The sequence below is a fragment of the Chelonia mydas genome, chromosome 1 (assembly GCF_015237465.2).
Source record: "Chelonia mydas isolate rCheMyd1 chromosome 1, rCheMyd1.pri.v2, whole genome shotgun sequence".
Taxonomy (NCBI): Eukaryota; Metazoa; Chordata; order Testudines; family Cheloniidae; genus Chelonia; species Chelonia mydas.
This window is the reverse complement of record NC_057849.1, coordinates 310081566-310108130: the sequence shown is the minus strand read 5'-3', so window position 1 is coordinate 310108130 and position 26565 is coordinate 310081566. Positions and strand designations below refer to the sequence as shown.

The 26565-nt window shown below is 41.6% G+C and overlaps 1 protein-coding gene across 5 annotated transcripts in view; it reads right to left on the bottom strand.

Moving 5' to 3' along the window:
• Window positions 1-348: 348 nt before the first annotated feature.
• Window positions 349-26565, bottom strand: part of LOC102939425 (transcriptional regulator QRICH1) — a 36018-nt gene continuing 9801 nt past the window's right edge. For 3 of the 5 annotated variants that reach the window (XM_027819251.3, XM_027819250.3, XM_007056864.4), the window contains exons 3-9: window positions 19599-19755; window positions 18088-18242; window positions 16699-16813; window positions 16499-16607; window positions 13086-13237; window positions 10191-10275; window positions 349-9828 (exon numbers count right to left, since the gene is read on the bottom strand). In XM_027819251.3, the coding sequence (XP_027675052.3) occupies window positions 9642-9828; window positions 10191-10275; window positions 13086-13237; window positions 16499-16607; window positions 16699-16813; window positions 18088-18242; window positions 19599-19755 (960 nt within the window). In that variant the 3' untranslated portion in view covers window positions 349-9641. Of the gene's footprint in view, window positions 9829-10190; window positions 10276-11976; window positions 12146-13085; window positions 13238-16498; window positions 16608-16698; window positions 16814-18087; window positions 18243-19598; window positions 19756-26565 lie in introns of those variants that run through there. The other 2 variants (XR_006292073.1, XM_043550612.1) reach the window with 2 other exon arrangements.

The following is a 26565-nucleotide window of genomic DNA, read 5'->3' as shown; positions in this document are numbered from 1 at the left end:
CACCCCATGAATTTTGTTACGTGCACCAATATGAAGGTGATGTGTCAGACATCACCTCCATATTGGTGCACATAACAAAATTCATTCTGCACATGGGTGGGAAAAATTAGAGGGAACACTGGTGTAGACCCTCAGACACTGCAGATTAAAATCTCCAAGAGTGTTTGAGTATGCACAAATCCTATGGTGGAGCACCCAGAGTGACATGTATTTGTTTAGATGGAGTACGTGAGCCAAAGATATTAACATCAACTAGTCACCATCACATTATACAGTGTAAAACAAGGTCTGAGGTTTGGTACACAGAGACCTCAGGCTGTTTTGTACTACGGCAAATACAACTAAACATCCTTTTAATATTTTATTAAAGATAAAAGAAAAAACTTAACATTTGAAAAGTAAAGCATTAAAGTAAACTTATTTTTTAACATCCCTTCCCCAGGAGAGCATTTTTAGAAGGAAAACCCCCTTGTCAGAGATGATAACTTTCCTTTTGGGGAAAAGAGAGAAAGATAGTTGAGGTGGGCTGGAACTGTTGTTGTTCAAGTCTGATCCCATTTCAACCAAGTGCTGCTAGGATTCAGCTACAGCTAGTAGACTTGGCAATGTTATCTGGGTCCCTCTCTCTGGTCTGATCAGGAGATCTTTCAGGATTAGGATGAAGACCACTCAGGGTCACAGGAAATGGTAGGGATGGCAGCCATGATGGTGAAGCTCACAGCAATAGCCTCCATCTGTTATTTTCTCCCCAAAGTCTCAAGGACGCTAAAGGGTTTGGTAGGTAGAATAGCCCATTCTGTCCACAAGTTAGTCCTAACACCCAACAAACCAATTTGGTTAATTTCCAGATCCACATTTGCTTGTTTATTAAATATGATCTCAATAGAGTCTGAATTATATTAGCAGGCTTTTTTGTTTGGACTAATTCAGTTTGTCTGGTTTTCTTGCACCTGTTCCTATCAATGTGTTGTTATAGGTTACGGTGACATCTTATGAACTTACTTTTTACAGCTGAACTCAATTAGAGTACATTTGTAGACTGAATTATCATACCAGATGACAACTCAAAGGGAACCATGCTCTTTGTGAGCTCCAGATACACTCGTACCAGAGCCTGAAATTATGGGAGAGGTAGCCCTTTCCTCTTAGAGGATGCAAGAGGTGGTGATTCCTACTTTTTATCAGGGTGCTTGCCTTTACCCTCCTCACTTCTGAGTTTGGATGAGTCCTTGGGTCTGACCTCTGAGGATGCAGAGCTAAGGAGCGCAGGGGCTAGAGGGGCACTAGGCGGTGGCTCCATCCAATGCATGGCAGAGCCAGAAGACCCAGGGTCAGATTGGGGCCATATGAAAGGCTCCATCGAGGTTCTACAGCGCTGTCACATTTGAGGGAAAGAATGACGTATCTTGCACTTCAAAGGGTGGGTCTCCCCACAAAAGCATAAACAGCTCTTGTAGGGAGCACTAACCCGGAAGAGGCCGGGGGCAGCCCAGGCAGGATTTGAAGTGAGGGAACTTGGGCATACTAAGTGCCCAGACTTGTACAGGTACTATGGGGAAACCCTAGCCCTGACGCTATTACTAAAAACTATCTAAAGAGCAATTATTCACAACAGCTAAACCTAAGAGCAGGAATGCTAGGAAAGCTGGTGGACACTGAGGAAGTTGTGTCTCAGATGACAAGTGATAGAAAGAAACTGGATAGGAGGTCAATCTATGCTGCCTCTCAAGCCCTCGGTTCAGAGCATAAGGAGGAGCAGGTGCAGACCAATGGACACTGCTAGTGAAAAATTCATCTCAGGCACACGGAATGCAGGTGCACCCATAGTGAATACACATAGGGACCACCACTCAAAGAAGAACCAGAAAACACAAAGTATAGGTATATGCCAATGCACCCTTAATTGGCCCCCTTGGAGCTGGCAATATCCACTAAGAATTATCTGCATGCACTACAGATGCATTCACTGTTAAGTATAGCTGTGATGAATGGAGGGATTAGTTTTAGTAACCATTTTTTTCTGCCAAAGTTTCTCACTTTCCATAACTATTGTTCTTCAAGATGTGTTGCTCATGTCCATTCCCTGTTGTGTGTGCTCACCCCATGCACCAGTGGCAGAAGTTTTTCCCTCAGTGGTATCCACAGGGGACTGGCTCCGGAGTGGCGCGTGTATGCAACAGCATAAGGGGCTCCCCCCTCCCTCAGTTCCTGCTCGATAGAACTCGGACAGAGGAGGAGGAGGGCAGGTCATAGAATGGACATGAGCAACATCTCGAAGAACAGTGGTTATAGAAGGTTTTTTTTCTTTGAGTGCTTGCCCATATCCATTCCATGTTAGGTGACTCCCAAGCAGTATTTCTGGAGGCAGGTTGGAGTTCATGGATGTGTCAATAGCAACACAGCTCTGCCAAGCCAAGCATCATCTCTGGCCTGCTGAGTAATGGTGTAATGGGTTGTGAAGGTGTATACCAACGACCACATTACAGCCCTGCAGATGTCCTGGATAGAGACTTGTGCTGTGAAGGCTACGGACGTTGCCTGAGCTCTAGTTGAATGGGCTGTCGCTATCTTTGGAGGTATGACCTGTGCCAACTATAGCAAGTACAGATACAGTTAGTAATCCAAGACGAAAGCCTCTGAGGAGACACCGGGAAGCCTTTCATCCTCAACCACCTCGAGGAAGAGTTTGAGTCATCTAAGGAAGGGATTGGCATGCTCTAAGTCGAAAGCCAGAGCCCGCCAGACATCCAAGGTGTGTAAGTGCCTCTCTTCAGTGGACAAGTGAGGCTTCAGGCAGAATATGAGGAGGAAAATGTCCTAGCTAACATGAAAAGACACCACCACCACCTTCGACAGGAAGGCAGGGTGTGGACTGAACCTTCTCCTTGTAGAACACCGTGTATGGGAGTTCCAACCTAAGGGCTTCAATCTTGGAGACTCGCCTCACTGAAGTGATAGCCACAAGGAAAGCAACCTTCCACAACGGATGTGAAAGAACAGGAGGCAAGAGGCTCGAAGGGAAGGCCAGCGAGCCTAGAGAGGATGGTGATCTGCTGTTGAGCCCTTGAAAGGAGCAGAACTGATGGCATTTCCTGTTCCACCTGGTGGCAAACAGGTCCACTTGGGGAGTTCCCCCCCTCTGGAAGATCATTCTGACAACCTCTGAGTGGAGGGACCACTCATGGTGAGAAAAGAAGCACTTGCTGAGGCAATCTGCCAGCGTGTTTCAGACACCGGGGAGATGTAGGACTTTGATGTGTATGGCATGCAGTCCCACAGTCAAAGGGCTTCTTGAGAGAGGGCTGAGGACCATGCTCCTCCTTGTCTATTCACATAGAACACGGAGGCCGTATTGTCCATCAATGCTTGTTACCACCTGACAGGACACTTGCAAAAAGAACACTTCACAAGCCAACTGGAGGGCCCTGAGCTCCCTGACATTGATGTGCATTGCCAGCTCTTCCCTGGATCACAGCCACAGTGATCCAAGGTGGGCTCCCAGGCGCAAGTCAGACACGTCCAACACTAGCACCATTGTGGGTTTCGGGGTCGCAAACGATATTCCTTCAGGTATATTTACTGGGTTGGACCACCACTCCAGAGCAGTAAGTACTTGTGGCAGAACTGTGAGGACTCTGTCCAGGTGGAGCCTGGCTAGGTTATAGTCTGATGCTAGCCACATCTGGAATGGTCTGAGATGTAGTTGTGCATGTTGAACTACGTAAGTGCTTGCCGTTACATGCCATAGAAGCCTGAGGCATACCGTGGCTGTGGTGAGAGGGTGGCTGGTGAGTTGGGCGATGAGACCTGACATTGCCTTGAATCTGGGTTCTGTGAGAGAGGTCATGGCTCAGGTACAGTCTATAACTGCCCCAATGAACACTATTCTTTGTACTAGGACCAATGTGAATTTTTGTTTGTTTACAGCAGACCTAGTGCTTGGCACATGGCTTGCACCAACCAGATGCTGTGCTGGACTCGTGCCCGTGAATGACCCTTGATGAGCCAATCATCTAGATATGGGAGGATTTGAATGCCCTGGCACCTCAGATATGCATGGCGGTGGTCGCAGCCTTTCGTGAACATCCTTGACACAGTAGCCAGGCCGAATGGAAGCACTGCAAACTGGTGGTGGATTTATCCTACTACAAACCGCAGGAACCTTGTGTCCATGGAAAAAGGAAATATGAAAATACGCATCCTTCAAGTCGAGGGCAGTATACCAGTTTCCAGGGATGGGATAATGGAGACCGGGGAGACCATGCAGAACTTCAACTTCTTGAGATAGTTGTTGATGCCTCATGAGTCCAATATGGGTTGCAGACCCCCCACCTGAATCCCCAAAACTGAATGCTGCATCTGGGTCTCTGATGCCTGGGGGAACCCCCATGGGTTCCAAAAGTACCACGGAATGGCCCATTGCTCTGGCTGGTGGCCTTGAATGAGCACCCCACACCCCCCCCCAGATCTGGCTGGGTACACCTGGCAAGACGGACCTGCTACCTCCTCAGCCTCCAAGCCAGGAGGAGGAAAGTTTTTGCCTTGGAGACCATTGCAGTGCCAACACTATGTCCATATCCCCTCCACGCCTACCATCCCAGCATCTGTGGCTGGGGCTCGGGGTCCCTGTGCCGCCTGGCCGGAGACCGGTGGCAGAGCTCGGCGAATCAGCAACAGTACACTAGCAATCTACGCCTAAAGCTCTGGGAATGGCAGTGGGAGTCCGGCGACAGAGAATGAGATGGCAGAGAAAGCCACCTCGACCCCTGGCATCGGTGCCATAAGTCTGGCAATCTGCATCTCGGCACCGGGGACCAGTCTTATGGTCCCAGGGATCGGCGGCATGGTCTTAGTGAACTTCTTTGCCCTGAGGAGCGATGCCTGTGCTCCAGTGACCAGTGCCATGATTCCAGGGACTGGTGGTGTGCTACTGCTCTGCGCCAAACATTGGGCGAGCGATGCCACGCCTTGGGGGACCAGTGCCAAGAGTCCAGCAAATGGTGCTGGGAACTCCGGTCAGTGAAGAAGCACGTTCCTGAGGATCACTGCTTCGACGTCAACCACCACGGTGCTGGGGAGAGATGCCACACAGACAGAGCCCATTGCATGGGCCCCAGTGCTGGCTTCCCTCTAGAAATGGCAACGGCAAAGACATGATGTCTTTTGCAGTCTGGAAGGCCTCCGGCGTGGATGGGACCTCCGCCACTACCCAGTGTGGCTGGATAGCCTCACCAGCGATGCATGTACCTGGCTGGGCTCCGGAGACATGCTGCCCCGCCCAGGCCTATGCTGCTCTCTGGACTTTCACTTTTCAGTATGGGATGTCAGGGAATGCCATCTCCCGGTGTGCTTCCTCTGCTTCTCAGCAGGTACCGGGGACCGGCGTTGGGAGGCCAGTGCCGGCAGTGCACTTTGCACTGAGCACAGTGGCATTGCTACGGCGTCCGATCTCTGCGACCGGCACAAGGGCCAATTCCATGAGGAACGCTCTTAGTCTTATGTCCCGCTCCTTTTTAGTTCTGGTCTTGTAGCTCTTGAAGATGTGACACTTATCGCTAACATGGGTTTTCCCCAAACACTTCAAGCAGCTTTGATGAGGGTCGCTGATTTGCATAGGCTTTTTGCAGCGATCACAAGGCTTGAAGCCCGGGGACTGGGGCATGCCCCATCTCTGGGCTAAGTCTCTTAGGGGACTGTCTAACTTATCTACAGTCTATTAGCTAACTATTAAGAGAACAAAAAGAACTACTTACCTAACAAACTATTTACACAATGAATGATAGGAAGAACCTTTGAGTAAGAGTACTTGCTGAAGCAAGGAGATGTTCCAGCACCATCGCCGGCGATAAGAAGAAACTGAGGGAGTGGGAAGCCGGTGGCGCTCCTTATATCAGCACATATGTGCGCCACTCCAAAGGCACCAGAGCCAGTCCCCTACAGCTAACACTGAGGAAAAAACTTCTGGCACTGGTGCATGTGGTGAGCACACACACCTAAATGGAATGGACATGAGCAACACATCTCAAAGAACTAGGATTGTGATATCAGACAATCTGCCTTATACTCTGTCTTTCAGTGTCCATATGCCCTATTCCCTGACTGTTCTTCACTATTTCTAAAGGCAGAATGTGGGGGGCGGGAGGAAGGGGGATAATAGGTGTATTTGGGTGTCATTCAAAGTGGGAAGAGTTGAGCATTAGCACATACCATAACTATTCACTTCCTGGTTTTCAGAGGTCAGAGTGCACAAAACTCATTATTTTGGAAGGGCATGAAATACCACAAGCCAACCCTAACTGTGTTAATGAAGTATTTTGTCAGTAAATATCCGTTTGGGTTTTTTTAAAACAAAAATGTTTGTTGAGTCAATAACTATCTATTAAGTGACCATTATGTAGGTTGGCAGCTGACACTACTGTGGCAAGGCATTAGCACACATCTAGATGGCTTAACTTTTTTGAATAAAATTTTCAATATTACTTCCCCTAACGGCTAGTAGGTATTATACAGTAGCTAGGATAAATCTTGAGTGACAGACCATTTGGGGCATGATCAGAGCCATAGTTTGATTCCCCAGTCTACACAAAGCCATTGGCAGAATGTCAACCTTAAGAAATGCTGGATCTCAGAAACTCCTTGCTCAAATAACTCCAACTTTGGATCACTAACTCTACCCCCCATCCTCTGAGGCATACCAAATTTCAAAGCAATTCAAATAAACATGGGGCTTTTAGAGCACTCAGAGTCAACCTTTAAACAGAAAGGGCTTCCCTGCCTTAACTAAAGCAGAGCTGCTGCTTTGCCAAAATGTACTGTAGCATATCCTACTGTAGCATCTATACCAGACCTTGTTATTTGTAACCAAGTTATCCACTTCCAAGTTATACCACTCTATTAACTGTGACAATAGTAACCGGGTAGGTTGTTTACTTGGGCTGTGAACTTCCTTTCATATAGCTGAATTATATCTACCACTAACAAGAAAGAGGCTCATTCAAAGTGGGATGGATCTTAAGAATGAAGGCTCAGTTACATACTCTAGACATCCTAACCTCAATTAAAATTTAACTTTGCCTTGTAAGACTAAATAAGCTCAGCTTTCACATTATCCCCAAGTGTAAATTCTACAGCACTTTTACCTTTCTCTGGGTATCATTTGGAAGTGAAAATTTATCTACAATAGTTCATATGTCTAACTTAAACAGCTGGGCTAATTTTGATTGCATAGTAAACTTAGTAACATAAGATGCGCTTCAAACATTTGCTTCCTGTGCTGGTGTCTTAGCAGTCAAGAAGGGTGTGGAAGTTGTAGGTTAATTGTTTGTCAGAAATGAGTGGATGAATCCTAATCTCTTCCTACTCTGTTTATGTTTACAATATGCATATACTCCCTCTGAATGATTTGAAGATGCAGTATAGATGATGCTTTTATAGCCACAATAGCAGCATTCAATCTTCCAGTGAGGTTGCTGATCACATACTCTAAATGCTGTGTAAAGTGCCTTAGCTCAACCTAAAGATAATTAAAATCCCTTAGTAAGAACAAGCAGTAGGAGGTCATGCAAGTAGTTGCAACAACCAGGATCCAAGCCCTTTAGAGTTACTGGATTTAAGACCTATTCTATGTCTGTCAGTTATTGATATCATGTCTTTACCATACTAGTTTGACTCCAGTTACAAAGTATCTATTGGCCTATTCATCTCAGCAAAAACTAATCCCAGTTACTTGCTCTTGACAACCGCATTTACGATGCTCTGGGCATCATACTACAATTTGACAAACTAGAGGTAGCTCTGAGAAAAAACAGTTCCAAAGGAGGTGGGAGGATTGATTGTGACAGTTTAACTAAAAGACTGAAAGGGAGAGATGTCTGACTCTTTGCAGGATGGAATTCTGAAAGCATAACAAGGAAGAGAGAGAAAATTAGGAAAGAGAATTTAAGCTGAGCAGGAAACGCTTCATCACTTCACAAGGGAGGCTGTTCTTGAGAGGAAGAAGCCCTATCATTTTCAATTGAAAATGAGTTTAGAGAAGGTTGTAGGAACAAGCCTCTATTGGCAGAGATGGGCTGGGTTATTTACTAGGTTTTACCCATCTCACCTTCTCTCTTCATAGTAAAGATGGGAGAAAAATATGTTCAGAATGGTGATTTGCAACAGGTTCATTTAAATTCTTCTGGATATTTACAGCAGGTTGTATGTCTGTATATCCAGAGAGCGAGTGAGAAACATGCACATACTGGTATAAACCAGATCAAATGCCATCCCTATTTAATTTTAAATCAACCATGCTGGCACTAGGTGTCATGCACTGCAATAGATATTTGTCTCTGTCAATAGTAACATTTCCCATCTTGGATCAAAAACTACTGCCTCCACTCATAGTACAAATATAAACTGGCAGCATTCTTCTTCAGTCGATAAGCATTTGAAGAGATGTCATCTTAACTCATTTATTGTTTATGCACAATATGATCCGAGTCTGGTTTTAGTGAGCTATTCAAAAACAGTGGGTCAACTTCATTTGTTTCAGCTTCATGTTTAAATGTAATTTTGACAACACTATCAAAAGCAAAGTTTATTTTCAAGACAATTAGTGTTGAGTTTGTAAATAAGATAACATAGCATAATCTATAATACTTCCACTAAAACTCCATTTTTCCTACTGGTGATCTATACAGTATTATAATGTGAAAAATATACAAAATCTCCCTGGAAAAGGTGAACTTACATCAACAAGATACTTTACAGCCACTGCTACAATGTTTAAGTGGCTGGGTTGTGGTAAGGCACTAGATTACTGAACTGAGGTAAATTTGTATAGATCTGTGTTATGCGAGCCTTCTGTACGTACACAGTTGATTCCAATAAAGTGTCAAGGGTGTAGTGAGAAATTTATCGATGCCCATACCCACAACCTAGAATTAGGAACAGTCTCAGAGCTTCAGGTGTCTTTATTGCCCCAGCTTTCAAAAGTGAGGTAAATTCTTTCCCTGCTGACTGAAAGTAATGTTTTAATGTAAGCTATCCAACCTTATACAAATATTAGCCACAAGGCATTTAAGGCGGTTAGATTTCCTACTCCTCTCAAAGTACTACTTCTCCAAAGTCTATCCTTTGCAAATAGACTAGTCATGGAAGCATCCTTTTAACAAGGGAAAAAAATGTAAAAGTCACTCGTTTTATAGAGAAAATTATGCCTGCATTGCACTATTAGTAAGTCACAGTGTAAAGTAATATAATTCAGTAACCACTATTTCCATTGAGGACTTTGATAAAAACTGAATTTGTATACACTTCCCACTGTCAATTCAGTTTAAAGAGCTATGTACTTATAAATTAATCAAAATGACACGTTTGGGACTCTGATTTAGCTGGTGTTTCACAGTATTAGTACTAGAACCACATCTGTCCCTCTTTAGATGCGAGTATAATTAGACAAATATGAACAAAATAGGAAATCCACTTTGTGGAATTTAGCAAATTGGTACTGTTAAAGGCTATTTACTCATAGCATTCAGTCATCTTCTAGTAAAAAGAAAGTGTTAGCTACAGACAGTCTTCCATGCCTTATGAAAAAAAATTGTATTTACAATTTTATAATAAGGGCATTGTTGTAACTTATCCATTTGTCCTTGTTGCTATGCTGATATATGGGTCTTCGCATGTGCTTCTTGGACCTCCTTGACCACCAGAATTCTGGTCAACATCTGCTCCATCACATCCACTTTCACAGGCTGAGCAGAGTACCAGATAGGACTGTTTGGTGCCACGACTGGTTCAGGGACCAGATAGAAGGCATCACTTGGCCCTTTGACACCTTGGGGGCTATAAGGAAAGTTTGAATTATACCAAGCAACACACTACTTAGTTATACTCCTTTTAAGAGTAAAATTAGTATTGACTTTCTTCTTTATTATGTAATAAGATATATTTGCTCCCACACATAAAGTTGCTAGCTTTAGGCATTCCTCTTTGAATTAGCAGTGATCCTCTCTTGCCAAACTCAGACAGGAACAGGTATTTGTTGTGGTGTGAAGCCCAAGTATTAAATGAGAGAAGTCAATCATTATAGAAGAGAAAATCTTTCCCTGTGAACTGCTGAAGTTGTTATAGCTAGTATGATGAAATGTGTTGAAAGCCATCAAATGTTTAAAACTAGTGTAGAAAATAAGTCCTTAGAGCCTTACCATTTAAAGCAATAGAAGTCATACAGTTTTATGGGGCACTGCAAAGGGTTGTCCGGGTTTTCAGGTTGTTCCACGTAAGTCTCATCTGCAAATCAAAAAAAGAGACAAATAGTGTGCAGTATGTTCACAATACAGCATTTAGTTTCAATAAAGTATTTTTACTGATGAAAGTTTTTGATCAATAGTACTATTTTAAACAGTCTTATTTCAATGTGGCTCCTTTAAAAAAAAAATGATGTTTTTACAGCAGCTAAATATTTCAACAACAGGCACACCATTATTGTAGTATAAGAAACGTATTGCTCTTGCCAGGGTCTGACCTAGTCTGTGGATAAATGACTGACAGCTTAGGAAAATAAAGCCAGTCTGGTATGTTGTACTAGCAGATAAAGGTCAGCCATACTGATTATCGGTATGCACAATTTTTATCATAGGAAACAGAGGGTGAAGCTCATGCAACAGTAAAGTACTCCCTGCAGACTGTGGCAGCTAAAAACATGTAGCTGTAAAAACGTATACTGTGAGTTGTATGGCTGACCTAAAACATAAGGATTTAACCTAATATAAACAAACTGTTCATGTAAAAAGTTATTTACCAGTGATGAGTTTTCTGAATGTATCAGGTGAAATCCTGACCCCCATGAAGTCAACAACAAAAGTCCTATTGATTTCAATGGGGCCAGGATTTCATTCACTGTGTCTGCAGAACCCCGTCATAGGTGTTGCAGATCCAGTCTAAAGCAGTCTGACTTTATGGGCATACTTGCACCTCTGAAAATCCACTAAAACAACCTATGACTCAGTGATTGCTTCTTAAATTACTTGATTTTGCAAATCCTCTTCAAAAATTACATATGCTTTCTGAGCTAGGAACCATTTTAAAATGCTTTGCAAAAAAAAGCGTATAAGAGACAGGACTTTTCCCTTGCAATCCGCTCAGTGGCTCCAGCAGCTGGATCACTAGGATTGATGCCATTTCACTAGCCTAGTGAATGCCTGGGCATCGTGGAAGGGACTGATTTGTAAACAGGTAAAAATTCTGTTGCATGTCTTGGTGGGTAGTGTTTAGCTTCCACTGGATAAGTAGACAAAGTGTCATTCCCCAAACTGGCAGAAGGAGAAAGGAGATGAGGGGGAGACAGAGAAGAGGCAATACTGTCAACCTTCCTAAGGACTCCAAATCCTCCATTCTTTTAAGTAAATCCTATACAATTTCTTTGGATGAAGTCCTAACTAATATTTTTTTTTAAGTTGATTTAGACCCTCTGGAAACCAAGTCATAGTCTCTTTAGGAATAGCTGCAACCCTACTATTCAAACTCATTTTCATTAATAATCTGAAATGCTTAAACTTAAGTGGTTAGCATTTTTGACTGTCGTATACAGGATGCCTACTGGTTTATATTAAAGTCGCACTGAGAGGCCTCAATCAGCGTTGCAGCCCCAGGCAAACAAAAAAAATGAGGGTCCCTGCCTCAATTTAAGACAAGCTATAACAAGCGACCACCAAGCAACCTGGTGTCAGTAAGATCACATGGTAACATAGGGAAGCTGTGCAAGTTATTACCACAAAGCATATAATAGGGGTGCCTCAAACTTTTGCAGCATAAAGAAAGTGTTATGGAAAGCCACGCGCTGTTCAATACTTGCAGAAAGTGACCCAAAAGAATAAAATATGCATCCAGCCTTTCTGGAGACCAACTCTATTCAGAAAAGTTATAGTAACCAGTGTTTGATGCTCTTGTAGAGTCTGAATGTACCCTCTCATTCTATAATTTAGGAATCACCTCAAGAGTTCATCTGTACATGCACAGTCCTCTCAGGCAGTGGGCGCAGAGATTTCATTTGAGCATATATCTGATGCTGTTTCTTTAAGCAATCTACTATGCCTTATGGCCGCAGAGAAGATACTCAACCATAATGGAGCAGAGCGTATGTAAAGTAGACCTGTAGTAACTGGAGAATGAAGCCAATCACTTGACAGTTCAGAGCACAGAATGAGTTGTAGTTTGTTAAACTTCTAAATAAGCTAGTTCCATGGCTCCCAACCATTTTGGAAAATGTCTGGGACAAAAGCCTGCCAGTATGCTGGAGACAAAAATCCTCTCCCCTACAGACTGTCAATGTGAACTCCACACACAGATTGATGACAGGTTATAGTTTTAAGGAGAGAAGCACACACACTGAAGAGAGCAGATATGCTTCACCAAGGCAGAGGTGCGTGCGCATGTTTGTAAATTAGGAGGAGTTCAGGGAGCAAGGAAATGGCCCAAGCATTTTGAGCATAACTGATCTAAAATATACATAGCGTAACGCCATCTATGAAAGAAATCCTATGTCTGGGTTTCTAAAAGAACTAGATGTAGAAAAGATGGAAAAGAAAGAAAGAAACATGAAGGGAGAGAGGAGAAAGGAAAAAAGGGAGACAGCTTTAATAAAAGTTGAAAAAAATCTACTATCTCCAAAAACATGAAAGTTGGAATTTTTAAGAATACCCTGTACTTAGTGCTGGCCTACCTTTGCTCTAATTGATTTCAGTGGGTGCAGAGTTAGGCCAATGCTGAGTGCATTTGAGGGTCCCAACCTAGATGTGCATCACTAGGGCTGGGGAATACAATCTAAAGCTCCAGTCCTGAGATTGACTCCACACCGGCAAACCCCTGCTTCCTTAAAGAACCCCACTGACTTAAATGGGGCTCTGCACAGTTGGAGGGGTTCACCTACACAGTTATCTCTGCAGGAACAGGGTCTAAGCATATATGTACACTAACAGCAGTGCTCAGGTTCCAAACAAATTGCCAAGAAGGCTTTTTTGTCATGTCCTTCACAATCTTAGTGGCAAACAATGGTACACAATCATTTTAAAGGTTATTATCCTAGTCTAATGAGTTCAAACCTTTTCGTCCTCCCAGAATCTGTCCATAAAGCCTCAGGAATCGTATTATAGAACATTTGTCCTTTCCGATGCCTGTATTTTTCCGGGTCTGCTTCAGAATTTTGGAAAAGGCTAGCTGTGCATGCTGCTCCACAGTTTTCAATATGAAATACCTACTCACATACAAGAGAAAAACAATTATAACTCAGTTTTGGAGAGAGAGAAAGAGTTGGCAGACTCGGCAGGGAGTATTTAAAAAAAAGCGAGGAGAAATATTTTTTTAAAAGGCTTTCCAGATTCTCAATAAAAAGTATAGCTTTGGACTGTGGACCAAATCCTGACCTGCTATATCCGTGTAAACCCAGAGTAATTGGATTCACTAGTACTGTTTTATGGCACAACAAGAATTCAGAATATAATCCAATCTATTCAAAGTCACATTCTGACTTCAACTAATTATTTGAGCTCATCTAGACCCCACATCAAATTTTAAAAAGGTCACTTCTGCATTGTGCCAAAACCAGAAGTGAGGGCAGAGAGCTGAAACATTCCTTAATATCTCACTATACAGGTGTTTCCTTTTGGATGTTAATCTATGGACTTGATCCTGGAAGTAACTCTGCTCACATGAGTAGCCCAACAAAGTGAGTATTTGCAGGATCCAATACTATGTTAGAAAACATCACTTAATCCTGCAAAGACTTATGCACGTGCTTAATATTTTACACATTGTGAGTCATCTCACTGAAGTTTCAGCTGGATTGGAGCTTTAGTGAAAACTCAAGGGTTGTTTGAGATCTTACTCCGCTTGTAGTATACTCCTAATTTGGTTACCAAGGAGTCTTAAGCAACATTATAAAGAATCTCTAATAGCAAATAATCAGCTCTGCCTTCCACCACCATAAATAAAAGGAACATAAATCAACATGAAAGAGAAACAGGAAGACAGACTAAAAAATAATTGTAACAACCCAAAATCAGATTCTGAGAGCTATTTATTACGGCATAGTAAACAGAATAATCTTTCAAAATAAACGCGTTCTGAATGCTTCAAACTTTTTTTATTTGGGGAATGAGAGGAAGGTTAAAATATTGGTACACTTTTGGGTAGTTGAAGGCACTTAGAGTATGTCTACACAGGGATAAAACACTTACAGCTAGAATTTACCACATCATCAGCTGAATTGGGCTCTGGGGCTGAAAAAAAAACAAAACAAAAAAAACACAACCACAGTGTAGATGTTAGGGCTTGAGCTGGAGCCTGAGCTCTCGGACCCTGCGAGGGGGAGGGTCGCAGAGCTCAGGCTCCAGCCTGGGGCTGAACATCTATACAGCGATTTTTAGCTCTGCAGTCTGAGTCCATGAGCCCGAGGCAACTGACCTAGGCCAACCAGGTCTTTAATCCCTGTGTAGACATACTCTCCAGCTCTTATTCAACAAAGCATTTAAGTATGTGCTTGAAGCTAAGCACATGGTTAAAACCATAATCCAAAGCCAACAAACTAAAGGGGAGCCTTTCCATTTACCTCATTGAAGTTTGGATCAGTGCTTAAGTGCTTTGAAGAACTGGGGCCTTAATCTTTAGCCTAATGACAGATCAAAAGTGCGTAACAGTGACCTAGGAATGCACATTCTATTGTGATGTTATTTAATTCCAATCTGTTTAAAATCATTACACACTGAAATTCATTTCAACTATAAAAAGAGTAATGCTGTCTTTTATAAGATTGCAAAATGAAGTTTATTTTAAATTTCTGTTTTTGGCAAAACATTTAAGTCTCTATACCCCCTAATATTTGGGCACATCTTATAATTAATGTTAATATTGCTTTGCGTTTTTGTTGATTCTGGTGCAGAAAGAAAAACTATTTAAAAAAACTAGGAATGGTATTTCTTTGTTAACTGCAGTAACAGAGGAAAAATACAAAACTTGCCTTGCATAGAACAGTGATTTTTTTTTTATTAAAAAGTAAAGGCACTAACAAATATTTTAAGAGGATATTATTTACCAGATAATTTTAAAGGGAAGTCAAATTCAGACCAACATGAATTGAAACAGTTACTTTAAAATTTTAGTAAATGTTTATCTTAATGCTTTTGTCAATACACATCCTAAAAAGAGTCAAAGATCATCTTGTAATATAATTGAGTACAACCAGCATGCGGTCAGGAAGAATCATTGATTTAATGTCTACCTTATAAATAACATCAGAATATTTAGTTTTATACAGAGAAAGAATATATTTATACAAGGGAAGAATAAGTCAACATATATTATAGGACTTCTTGATTCCAACCTGTTTTTAGAAAGTTAAATTCCAATTTGAGATGAACAATTCAATACCAATGTAATTAAGTACATTAAAATTCTAAATTACACAATTAGGGTAAGCAAGTGGTGGGGGGAAGAGGAGGGAGGGAAGTGTAATAGCTTAAGACACTAATGCAGGGATTGGCAACCTTTGGCACGTGGCCCATCAGGGTAATCCGCTGGCAGGCCACGAGACATTTTGTTTACATTGACCATCAACAGGCATGGCCCCATGCAGCTCCCAGTGACCAAAGTTTGCTGTTCCCGGCCAATGGGAGCTGCAGGAAGCGGTGGGCTGCAGGAATGTGCTGGCCGTCGCTTCCCACAGCTCCCGTTGGCCAGGAACGGTGAACCGCGGCAACTGGGAACTGCAGGGGGCCATGCCTGTGGATGGTCAACATCAGCAAAATGTCTTGCAGCCTGCCAGCAGGTTACCCTGATGGGCCACGTGCCGAAGGTTGCCGACCCCTGAACAAATGAATAATATATTACCTTCCAACTGTGGTTTATTTGCAATGTATACATAGTTTGCCTGGCATTTAAAATGGGGCTTTCACTGAAAACAATATTAATGGATGTTCAGAAACTGACAGGACAAAAAAAGAAATACCAAGTTATTAAGAATTTACATAAGCAGCATACAGGGATTGTATCTTATAAGACTCAAGTAATGAGTCCTACAGTGGTTTTCACATAAATATTGTTTGTGGTTGTGAGAATAACCAACATGATAGTTCTGTTGTAAAGAAAGAAGTATAAAAAAAGAGAATGAATTATTTAAGTTATGATAAGAGGTTTGTCTTTCAGTACTTATCTTATGAAAAATTAGATATGAGTAATCAGGGAAAATAAATCTAATGACTACTCCCAACATGCACTATCTACTCCCCCGCCCCCTTCAGTTCACCGTGTGCACTATTCATCAAGAGATAATGAGAATTTGAGCAAAACACAAATAGTAAGGTTTTGGCAAGCATTAAAAGTATATTTACCAATTCATCTGTTTGGTATGCAGGGGATAGAAGGAGTTTGGGAAATCTTTTTCAGCAAGTTACAAAAACTAAGCCATTTGGTAGGCTACATAGACTCAGACATGGAAGACTTTTATAGAAAACATTCTTACTTAGTGTTGAAATACATCAGTGTGAACAGGAGAGTAGCAGGAGAATGTGCTCCAAGTTGTTTGCAGTCCCATAGCATTTCCTCCATGATACAACTAGACAGAACATACCCTGGAAAACAAATATTGATACAAATAAATTCATGTCAGAACATAGTAGTCAAGTACAGACTTCATTTCCGCCCCAATGTTTCTCCACTTACCAGAGGGGCTCACTCTTGGACACCATCCCTTCATCACGCCATGAAGCCTTTCCAAAAACTTCACATAATAAAGATCAGCAAAAATGTTGTCAATTCTGTCATTGTCAAACATATACTATGAATAAAAAAAGAAACGGATGTTGGTAGGATAATAACTGAAATGAAAGCTTTGTTTTACTAGATCTCATTTTATAACTAAGTTAGTTAACCTCTGTGTCGTCTCAACCATAAAATGGCTCAGAATGTAAACTCTACAAAAACATTACTCACTCAGTAGAGAAGAACAGGAACATCAGTAAGTCTTCATCAATTCACACTAACATTTTCCCTAGTGGATTGGCCTCGCATGTTGGAATTTAAATACTATTTTTTTTTTTTTAAAACAATCATCTCATGTTTTAAATGAACCACTGACAAAGTTCTACTGACTTTTGCATGAGAGCGCAATTCCCCTAAACTAGTACATTTTTAAAAACTGGATTTTAAGTTTGTTCTATTTAAATTATTACAGGGAGAAAAATGAAACCAGATTCCCTTCCACCCAAATAGTCTGTCTCAATAATGCCTGTGACACAAGCATATACATCAACTTACTCCATTTAGACTTTAGTCATCTGAACAATAAACTGGAAAGTGAGTTTTGGAAGGACACAGTGAATTCAGAAACACTTCAAGAATATAAGCTCATTAGTCCTATTGATCAGGTATCAGCAATACAGGTATTTAAGACTTATTGGAACAGTGTGTGCAAATTTACTATCACTGGCCTCGTCTACGCTAACAAAATTAATACCTATATTCTAACAGTTCAACTGATGGCTGTTAACACTACCTGCACCTGAGCCCTATCTATTTTATAGGCTAAAACCTGCTCCACACTAAGTTCGCTTAGCAACACATCTTGAAGGATGGACTGAACAAGCTGTGGGTCGTCCCATTCCCATTCCCATTCCCCCTCCACCCTCCCCCGGCCACCCAACTATTTTGGATCTCTTATCATGAAAGCTTTAGTATGCTGAGTATTGAGGAATCCTATTATGCCTGAAAAAGCCCAAATTGTGCCCTTCCCCAAACCCCTCCAATTCCAACCCCCACCATCCTCAGGTTCAAAATTTTAAGCTTCCACTGTTTAATTCTATATTTTAACAAACTATTTTATGGGACTGCGCAGAACACATTACATTCTGCATTAGTGACACGGTTTCAGGAAAGGGAATATATGCTTTTTCAACTCGGCATGAGTAGCTACAATCAGCTCTCTTAAATTTTCTTTGGCAACTAGCTCTCATGGGTTATATCCTGAAGGGGAAAACAATACTTTTCACGTAAGATCTAATTGTCCGTGTACAGTAAGAGTCCAACAGTCATCCAACTGAATTTTATGTTTACCTTTTGAATACAAAGAAATAAATAATACAACATGTCTGCTTCATAAGAGGAACCATCTTGCTTTCTAGCTTCTTTGGTCATTAGGCACAGCCCATAATTCAGTTCTGCTATTGGCACTGAAAGGACATCTTCCCTAAAAGTCATTGGTTTTCTTCCTATAATGTGAAAAGAGCATATTTAGAATCACAGAATATCAGGGTTGGAAGGGACCTCAGGAGGTCATCTAGTCCAACCCCCTGCTCAAAGCCAAGTTTAAGCCAAGTTATTTTTCTCCTGTTATTTGTCAAGTTAGCATAAACCTTTCTTCTCTCTAATATGTGTGTGATTTCAATGAAGAGGAAATCTTTCATGATTTTTTTGATGCTGAGAAGTTTGTGGGTTTTATAAGTGACAAACCACTACATAACCAAGTACACTGCTAGAAAAGAGCTCTGGTACTGTTTCTGGAAACTGCTATAGATTGAAATATTCTGAATGAGCAGTTTCCAACTAAGGCTCTGTGTAAACTGTATTATTTTTTGTATTAAATCACAACAGCTTCAGGGGTAAGTGTTGGAATTTCATGGAATACCAGAATATGAACAGTTGCTGAGTTCCCTCCCCCGCTGAACTGCTGCAATTTTTCCAACAGCAGAAAGCAGGCATCCCAGCGTCCACCTCCCAGCTGAGGCAGAGGCTGCTTATGGCTTATGGCTGCTTAAGTAGGTTGATCCCATCCTGGGGAGGGCAGGTAAGTGGTGGGCCAGTGGTGGGAGTGGACATGGCAAACTGGGGCAGGGTGTGTGTCATCACATGGCGCTATCCATCTCAGCTCTGGCCCCCCTCACACACATGCTCATGCTCCAAGCGGAAAATTTCTCTCAGCTCCTGCGGTGTCTCCCCTAAGCCGGCCAGGGACTCCTGTGGCGTAGGTTAGGCCAGCCTAGGGTCTCCTAATCCCCATGCATTGTCAGCACCTTTCCTGCCTCCCTGCTGGCCAGACAGGAAGTAACAGTAGCAGTCTAGGCCAGACAGCTAGCACCACATGATGAGACGTCTCAATCTCCAACCCCCAACTGCAATAGCTGAACCCAATACGTTGATTTTTCCAACAGAGGGAAGGCAGAAACAGGGATGCCTCCTTCCGCCTCCCCACTGTTGCAAAAGTCACAGTATTGGGCTAATCTCACCATTTCTGTGCAGTCTGTGAAATCATGATTTACACAGAGCCTTCTTTATATCTAATAGCCTAATTCTGCAACCCTTAATCATGGATTCAATGGGATGACCTGTGAAGAAAGATACTATTGAACAAAATCAGGCCCTGAATCTTTAGATGATGTACAAGGACATCTTTTTTTTTTTTTTTTTTTTTTTTTTTTTTCCAAGAAAAGGAGTACTTGTGGCACCTTAGAGACTAACAAATTTATTTGAGCATAAGCTTTCGTGAGCTACAGCTCACTTCATCGGATGCATTCAGTGGAAAAAAATTACTTTTCAATGAATGGTGAAAAGTAAGTTAAAAATCATACTTCCAAATCCCTGAGGGTTTTTTCCAGCATCCTTCCATACATTCTCATTTTTTATTTGTGCCCAGCTCTTCCAGAAATTAGCTCCTTCTTCTGGTTTGAGTTTGCAAGGAAGATGTAAATCAGTCTGTATCTGCAAGTGTGGCAGTGATTGAGAACCCTGTGTAACCAGAAGGAAAAAAAATAAGCCATTTGAGAAAAAAGAAGTTTGGTATTATAGGCAAAGAAAGAGTGTAACCTTAAGTATATGCTGATATTGTACTTAACAGTATTTAAGTTCTCTTAGCATTTCCATTATAAATTGTATAATCTCAGCAGTTTTTACAACCTGCTTTTAGATAAGCAAAACAAGATTATCCTTCTCTAAAATGCTTTACAATACTATCTGGCAATACTGATGCCTTGTTTCAAGTCTTTTTGGCCACTATTTTGAAAAATGCTTTGTCAGTGATTAGGGAAGTTTATTTAAATTTTTAAGGCAGAGAAAGGGTTTTTAGAAGTTGATGTCTTTAGGTTTAAAGCTTTACTATTTTGCAGCAGTTATTGAATCTGTGTCGTAACAATACATTGAACAAAAGCCAAGTGCTGAAGCATATGCAGGACACTGCCTTTAGGAAGCAGGCCCTATTGTGCACAGACAGGGACCCCTGCTTAACATATTCCAGTCAAGTGATTTCAAGCCAAATTTATTTATTTTCTTTCAATTTATAAAGATACATGTTTAAGAGGGCCCATCCCAGCTCTGTACACTCTGCCATTATTTAATCTTGTAGAATTTGTATAATCCCTATCCCAATCAGCTTCATTTGTTTACAAAAACAGCTGTCTCCAAACAAAGTCTAATACCTTAAACCATATCCCTTGCCACCTGCATCAAAACTTCCCAGCATGCCCTGAAGAACAAATTAAGAGATATTTCTAACCAAAGGAGGCAGGGAGAGTGAGCTGCAAAGCCAAGGAACCCACAATGGGAATGCTACACTAACCATTCTTTTATGTTATGGGTACTTGATCTCAAGTGCCTCCACTGACTACCTCTTTGGCAATATCACAGAGAGGCAGTCTCTCAAGTAGGCAAGTCCCAGGTCATTTAGCATAATAGTAATTGGTTACAGCATCAAACCCGAACAGAATGGTGCAACTGAAAGAAGCTTCAGAAAGAACAAAAGTCAGCTGCCCGTATTCTAAGTCTGATGGACCGTTAAACAGCTAACAGGTTACTGTCGACCTCTTAGTGTCAATTCAAAGTATTGGTGACGCTCTTTAAAGGTCTGAGTAGTTTGGAACCCAGCAACTTGAGTGTTCCACTTTATACCCAGCCAGAGCTATCTAAGAGCATTCCAGGTGATCTTGCTAGTGTAGAGATGTTTGTAGAATATTGTAATTTAGAGACATTCCCTCATAAGGGACAGTATTATGAACATAGGAATTTGGAGATGTGCCTTGGAGGCAGGGGGGTTGGGAACACCATATGGCTGTGTGCAGCAGTTCACCACAGCAGCTCTCCAGTTTGTTTTCAGAAAAGTTTTATTCCTCTCTCATTCATTTGGTTTGTTTAATGAACCCCATGATTGTTACATGGTGTCAGAAGAGCCAAATGAGAAGGAAACTACAGTCATCTTGAAGTTAACTCCTGTGTTTGGAACAGAAAGCAGAGTCAAAGGGGGGCACCAGAGAAGCATGTGGAGCACTAGGCACAGAGGCTCTTGCATGTATTTGTTGAGTACACTAGTAGCTTGACTAGCTTAAAAAGGGGGACAGGGAAAGCCAAAAATGGATGTGTTGCAACCTCCTTCAAGTCTTCAACTGTCAGGCAATGCTGTAGAGAACTGGAAAAAATTCAGACAGAGATTTGAATTGTATTTAGTGGGCAGAGGGGAAAAAAAGCGATAGAATGAATTCATCTATCTTTTTGCATGTTGCGGTGGAGGAAGCATTGGACATTTATAACAACTTTAAGTTTGAAGAAGGTGAAAGAGTGAAGACAAAATATTGATTAAATTTGAGGAACACTGCACGCCAAAAACGAACGAAACCTTTAAGAGAGATGAATTTTTTACATGAATGCAAAAAACTGATGACACCATAGACAGAGCAAGATGTCACAGAATTAAGGAAACTCAGTAAAACCTGTGACTTTAGTTATCTGACAGAGACCGAATCATTTGTGGCATTAAAGACAATGTGTTAAGAGAGAGAATGCTCCATGAAGGAGATTTAACTTTAGAAAAAGCTCTCCAAATATGCAGGCAGCAGAAACTGTGAAAGCACAAGCCAAACAGCTGAAGGGTATGTACTGAATACAAAAGAATATAGCCAGAATAGGTCAAATCAAAGAGTGGAACCACTTGCTACAAAAACCACTGCTGGGGGAAGACTGGGTACAGACGGTTATATGTGGAAGGTGTGGATCACAGCATGGCCCCAAACAGTTTTCCAAAGCCAAGATACTGTTACAAATGTGGGGAAAATAATCATTTTGCAAAATGCTGAAGATCCAAAATGCAGAGAAGTCAAGCACATCCAGTTCCACAAAGGCCTTATCAGAAGGTAGGCACTGACTTATTTACCTGGCAATCAAAGGGTTATTTAATAGTCACATTATTCTCTGTATCCAGATATTTGCACACTGCACAGTACTAACAGAAGTCTGTGATAGCCAGTATGAAGGGAATCTTCTCCAGACATGGAATTCCAAATTGTCTTTAGTGATAATGAGCTGCAATGTTCCAGTGCAGATTTTGAGCAATTTGCCATAGATGGGATTTTCATCACAAAACATCAAGTCCAAATTACCCCCAATCAAATGGACTTGTGAAAAGGTCTATAGGGACAATAAAGAGCCTTATGAAAAAGATTTTTGACAGTGTGGGGTGATTTGTCTAGGGCATTACTGGTTTACTGAAGTACATCCCTGGAGAACGGCTTTTCTCCAGCTCGGCTGTTAATGGGAAGAAGGATCAGATTTAATTTACCAATTTCTGATAACTTGATGAAATCACATAACAATGAAACCACACGGAATACAAAAAAATTAGAAGTGGAAGCAGAATTATTATTTTGAAAACAGGGCCTGTGATCTCCCATCTCTTAACCCAGGTGATGGTGTGTGCCCCTGAGGAATCACACCTCTAATACTTGCGGCCAAAGGGGTATTATTAAAGAACAGCTGCATCCAAGGCCTTATGTAGTCCGGACAGACCAGGAAGACACATTTCGATGTAATCGAAGGGATCTACAAGTAATCCCAGAAAGTTCTAACACATTGATAGCTGACGTGGATTATGGTTTCCCATCTGACTGATCCTTTATCATCAACGCACAAAGGAACGAGAGAACAACTCACATGCTAATGGGAGGCTGATACTCAGAAGATGAGAGTGGGAGACTAAACGTCCTGAAAGACTAAGGGTATGTCTACACTACACAGCTTTTAGTGACAAGACTGTGTTGCTACAGCCGTGTCACTAAAAGTCACACAGCGTAGCCACTGTTTGTGGGCTCTTCTGCCGACAAAAAACTTCCACCCACAACAAGTGGCGTTAGCATTGTTGGCAGGAGAGCGCTCCTGCCAACAGAGCACTGTTCACACCGGTGCTTGTCGTGGCAAAAAATTTGTCTTTTTTTTTTTCCTTTGGGGGGAGCGGGAGGGAGGAGAGAAGAGGTTAAACACCTCTGAAAGACAAAAGTTTTGTCTTTCAGTTGCCAGTGTAGACACAGCCTCAGAGAGACTTGCTAACCTGCCTGGATAGTGGGTATTTGAGGAAAGTGCGTGATAACGACTCACTCAAGAACGATGTGCTAGTAACCTCTCCTCTCTAGGTAGTAGATACATTGCGTTTATGGAAATGTACTAGATGGGTTGAGAATGTGTTATTGGAGCGTGGCTAGTTGTTTATATATAAGAGTTAATTTGTTTTTCTTTAAGAGGGAAGATGTAGAGATGTGTTTGTAGAAGATTATAATTTAGAGATGGTCCCTCATAAGGGACAGTATTATGAATATAGGAGTTTGGAGTTGTGCCCTGGAAGCCGGGGTTGGGATCACCAGGGCTGTGTGCAGCAGCTTACCACAGAAGCTCTCCAGTTTTATTCCTTTCACATTTATTTGGTTTGTTTAATGAACCCCAAGATCATTACAGTTAGTTCCTGGAGTTGAATTCTGCAGGACTAGCAGCGGAGTTCCCAGTAAAGGGTGTTCACCTTGGGAACTCATTCCCCAGCCTAGAGCCTAAGTCTGGCAGCCTTCAGAGCACAAGCTTAAAGCACTCATTTTTTGGTTTTAGTACTCGATAAAGTTTTCATCTGTGTTATTACAGAGGTTGCCACCAGATCCCCCCTATCTTTAGGTTGGGGAACATTTTATATTATCCATTTTGTTACTGAACCACATGATAAAATTTGTTTTTCCCCCTTTTTCTTAAGAAGTCCAAGACAATTACACACAAAACGCCAATTACTCAAAAAACTAGGAAATGCCAGTTGTATGGTTGCCTCAGAAACCTTAGTTCAGCCCCCCCACTCCATCTATATGCACTATACTATTATGTAATTATACACACGGGGTGGGCGAGGGGGCACAGAACTAAAACTGAAGAGGCAACCATATATCTGGCATTTCCCAGCTTTTGAGTGCTTGACTTTGCAACCTAAATAATGTTATTTTAATATAGTTTTTGTGGGCAATAGTATTATTTAAAAGTGTCAGTAGCACTGTATTGCTTATTTTTATTTTGTATCACATTGCCAAGGCAGTGAGTACTCTAAAAGCTAAGAAAGATTATTCTAAAGATTTACATGTTTGTAATTTAAAACAATTGACCCTCCAGATCAGGAACAATCCAATTGTCTCAGTTTTATTAGGATTACCCACTGCAGACACACAGCATGGGCCTCTAAAAATAGTGGTCGTCTTTATCAATGTATATTTTTTAATATTGCATTTTACTTGAGCTTTTTTTCTGGGGAGTGAAGAAGAATGAGATTATAAAAGGATTATTTTGCAAAGGAGATATTGTTTCAATTTCTATACCAATTTTAAAAAAAGGAAAGGAGTACTTGTGGTACTTTAGAGACTAACAAATTTATTTGAGCATAAGCTTTCGTGAGCTACAGCTCACTTCATCAGATGCATACAGTGGAAAATACAGGAGGGAGATTTTATATACACAGAGAACATGAAACAATGGGTGTTACCATACACACTGTAACAAGAGTGATCAGGAAAGGTGAGCTATTACCAGCAGGAGAGTGCGGGGGGGGGGGGGGGGGGGGACGGGACAGGACATGGGACGACACCTTTTGTAGTGATAATCAAGGTGGGCCATTTCCAACAGTTGACAAGAACAGTCGGGGGGGGAAATAAACAAGGGGAAATAGTTTTACTTTGTGTAATGACATCCACTCTTCAACAAAAAAACTTCAAAAACAGACTCCAATGAGAGACTGCTGAATTGGAATTAATTTGCAAACTGGATACAATTAACCCAGGCTCAAATAAAGACTGGGAGTGGATGTGTCATTACACAAAGTAAAACTATTTCCCCTTGTTTATTTCTCCCCCTACTGTTCTTGTCAACTGCTGGAAATGGCCCACCTTGATTATCACTACAAAAGGTCGCCCCCCCCCCGCTCTCCAGCTGGTAATAGCTCACCTTTCTTGATCACTCTTGTTACAGTCTGTATGGTAACACCCATTGTTTCATGTTCTCTGTGTATACAAAATCTCCCCACTGTATTTTCCACTGTATGCATCCGATGAAGTGAGCTGTAGCTCACGAAAGCTTATGCTCAAATAAATTTGTTAGTCTCTAAGGTGCCACAAGTACTCCTTTTCTTTTTGCGGATACAGACTAACATGGCTGCTACTCTGAAACCTGTCAATATACCAGTTTAGATTGTTGTAGCTTAGAATACATTTTGTTTCCATGTTAGCACAAAATGAGTTTACTGGGAAAGTCAGTCCATGAGCTAGGAAAGAGATGGAGATCAGTTTTAAAGAGGAAACCATTCACAGAAGAAGAAAGCTCCTAGTGCAAAGAGTGGCAAGTGAAAATGCAACCCCTAGCTAGAGAGAGTCACAGCAAGAGCACAGAGACAAATGAAGTGAGTGAGAAGTACTGTAAATGAAGCAGGAATCAAAAGAGATAGAGTGTGGAATTAGTGAGTTCATAAGAATATGAATAAAAGGATTACTTGAAATGGAGGGGAGATATGCAGGACTACTAACTGTCGTCTGTAACCTATCATTTAAATCAGCTTCTGTATCAAATGACTGGAGGATAGCTAACGTGAGGCCAATTTTTAAAAAGGGCTCCAGCGGTGAGCCCGGCAATTACAGGCCGGTAAGCCTGACTTCAGTACCGGGCAAACTGGTTGAAACCATAGTAAAGAACAAAATTGTCAGACACATAGATGAACATAATTTGTTGGGGAATAGTCAACATGGTTTTTGTAAAGGGAAATCATGCCTCACCAATCTACTAGAATTCTTTGAGGGGGTCAACAAGCATGTGGACAAGGGGGATCCAATGAATATAGCGTATTTAGATTTTCAGAAAGCCTTTGACAAGGTACCTCACCCAAGGCTCTTAAGCAAAGTAAGCAGCCATGGGATAAGAGGGAAGGTTCTCTCATGGACTGGTAATTGGTTAAAAGATAGGAAATAAAGGGTAGGAATAAATGATCAGTTTTCAGAATGGAGAGAGAGAAATAGTGGTGTCCCCCAGGGGTCTGTACTGGGCCCAGTCCTATTCAACATATTCATAAATGATCTGGAAAAAGGGGTAAACAGTGAGGTGGCAACATTTGCAGATGATACAAAACTACTCAAGATAGTTAAGTCCCAGGCAGATTGCGAAGAGCTACAAAAGGATCTCTCAAAACTGGGTGACTGGCCAACAAAATGGCAGATGAAGCTCAGTGTTGAGAAATGCAAAGTAATGCACATTGGAAAACATAATCCCAACTAT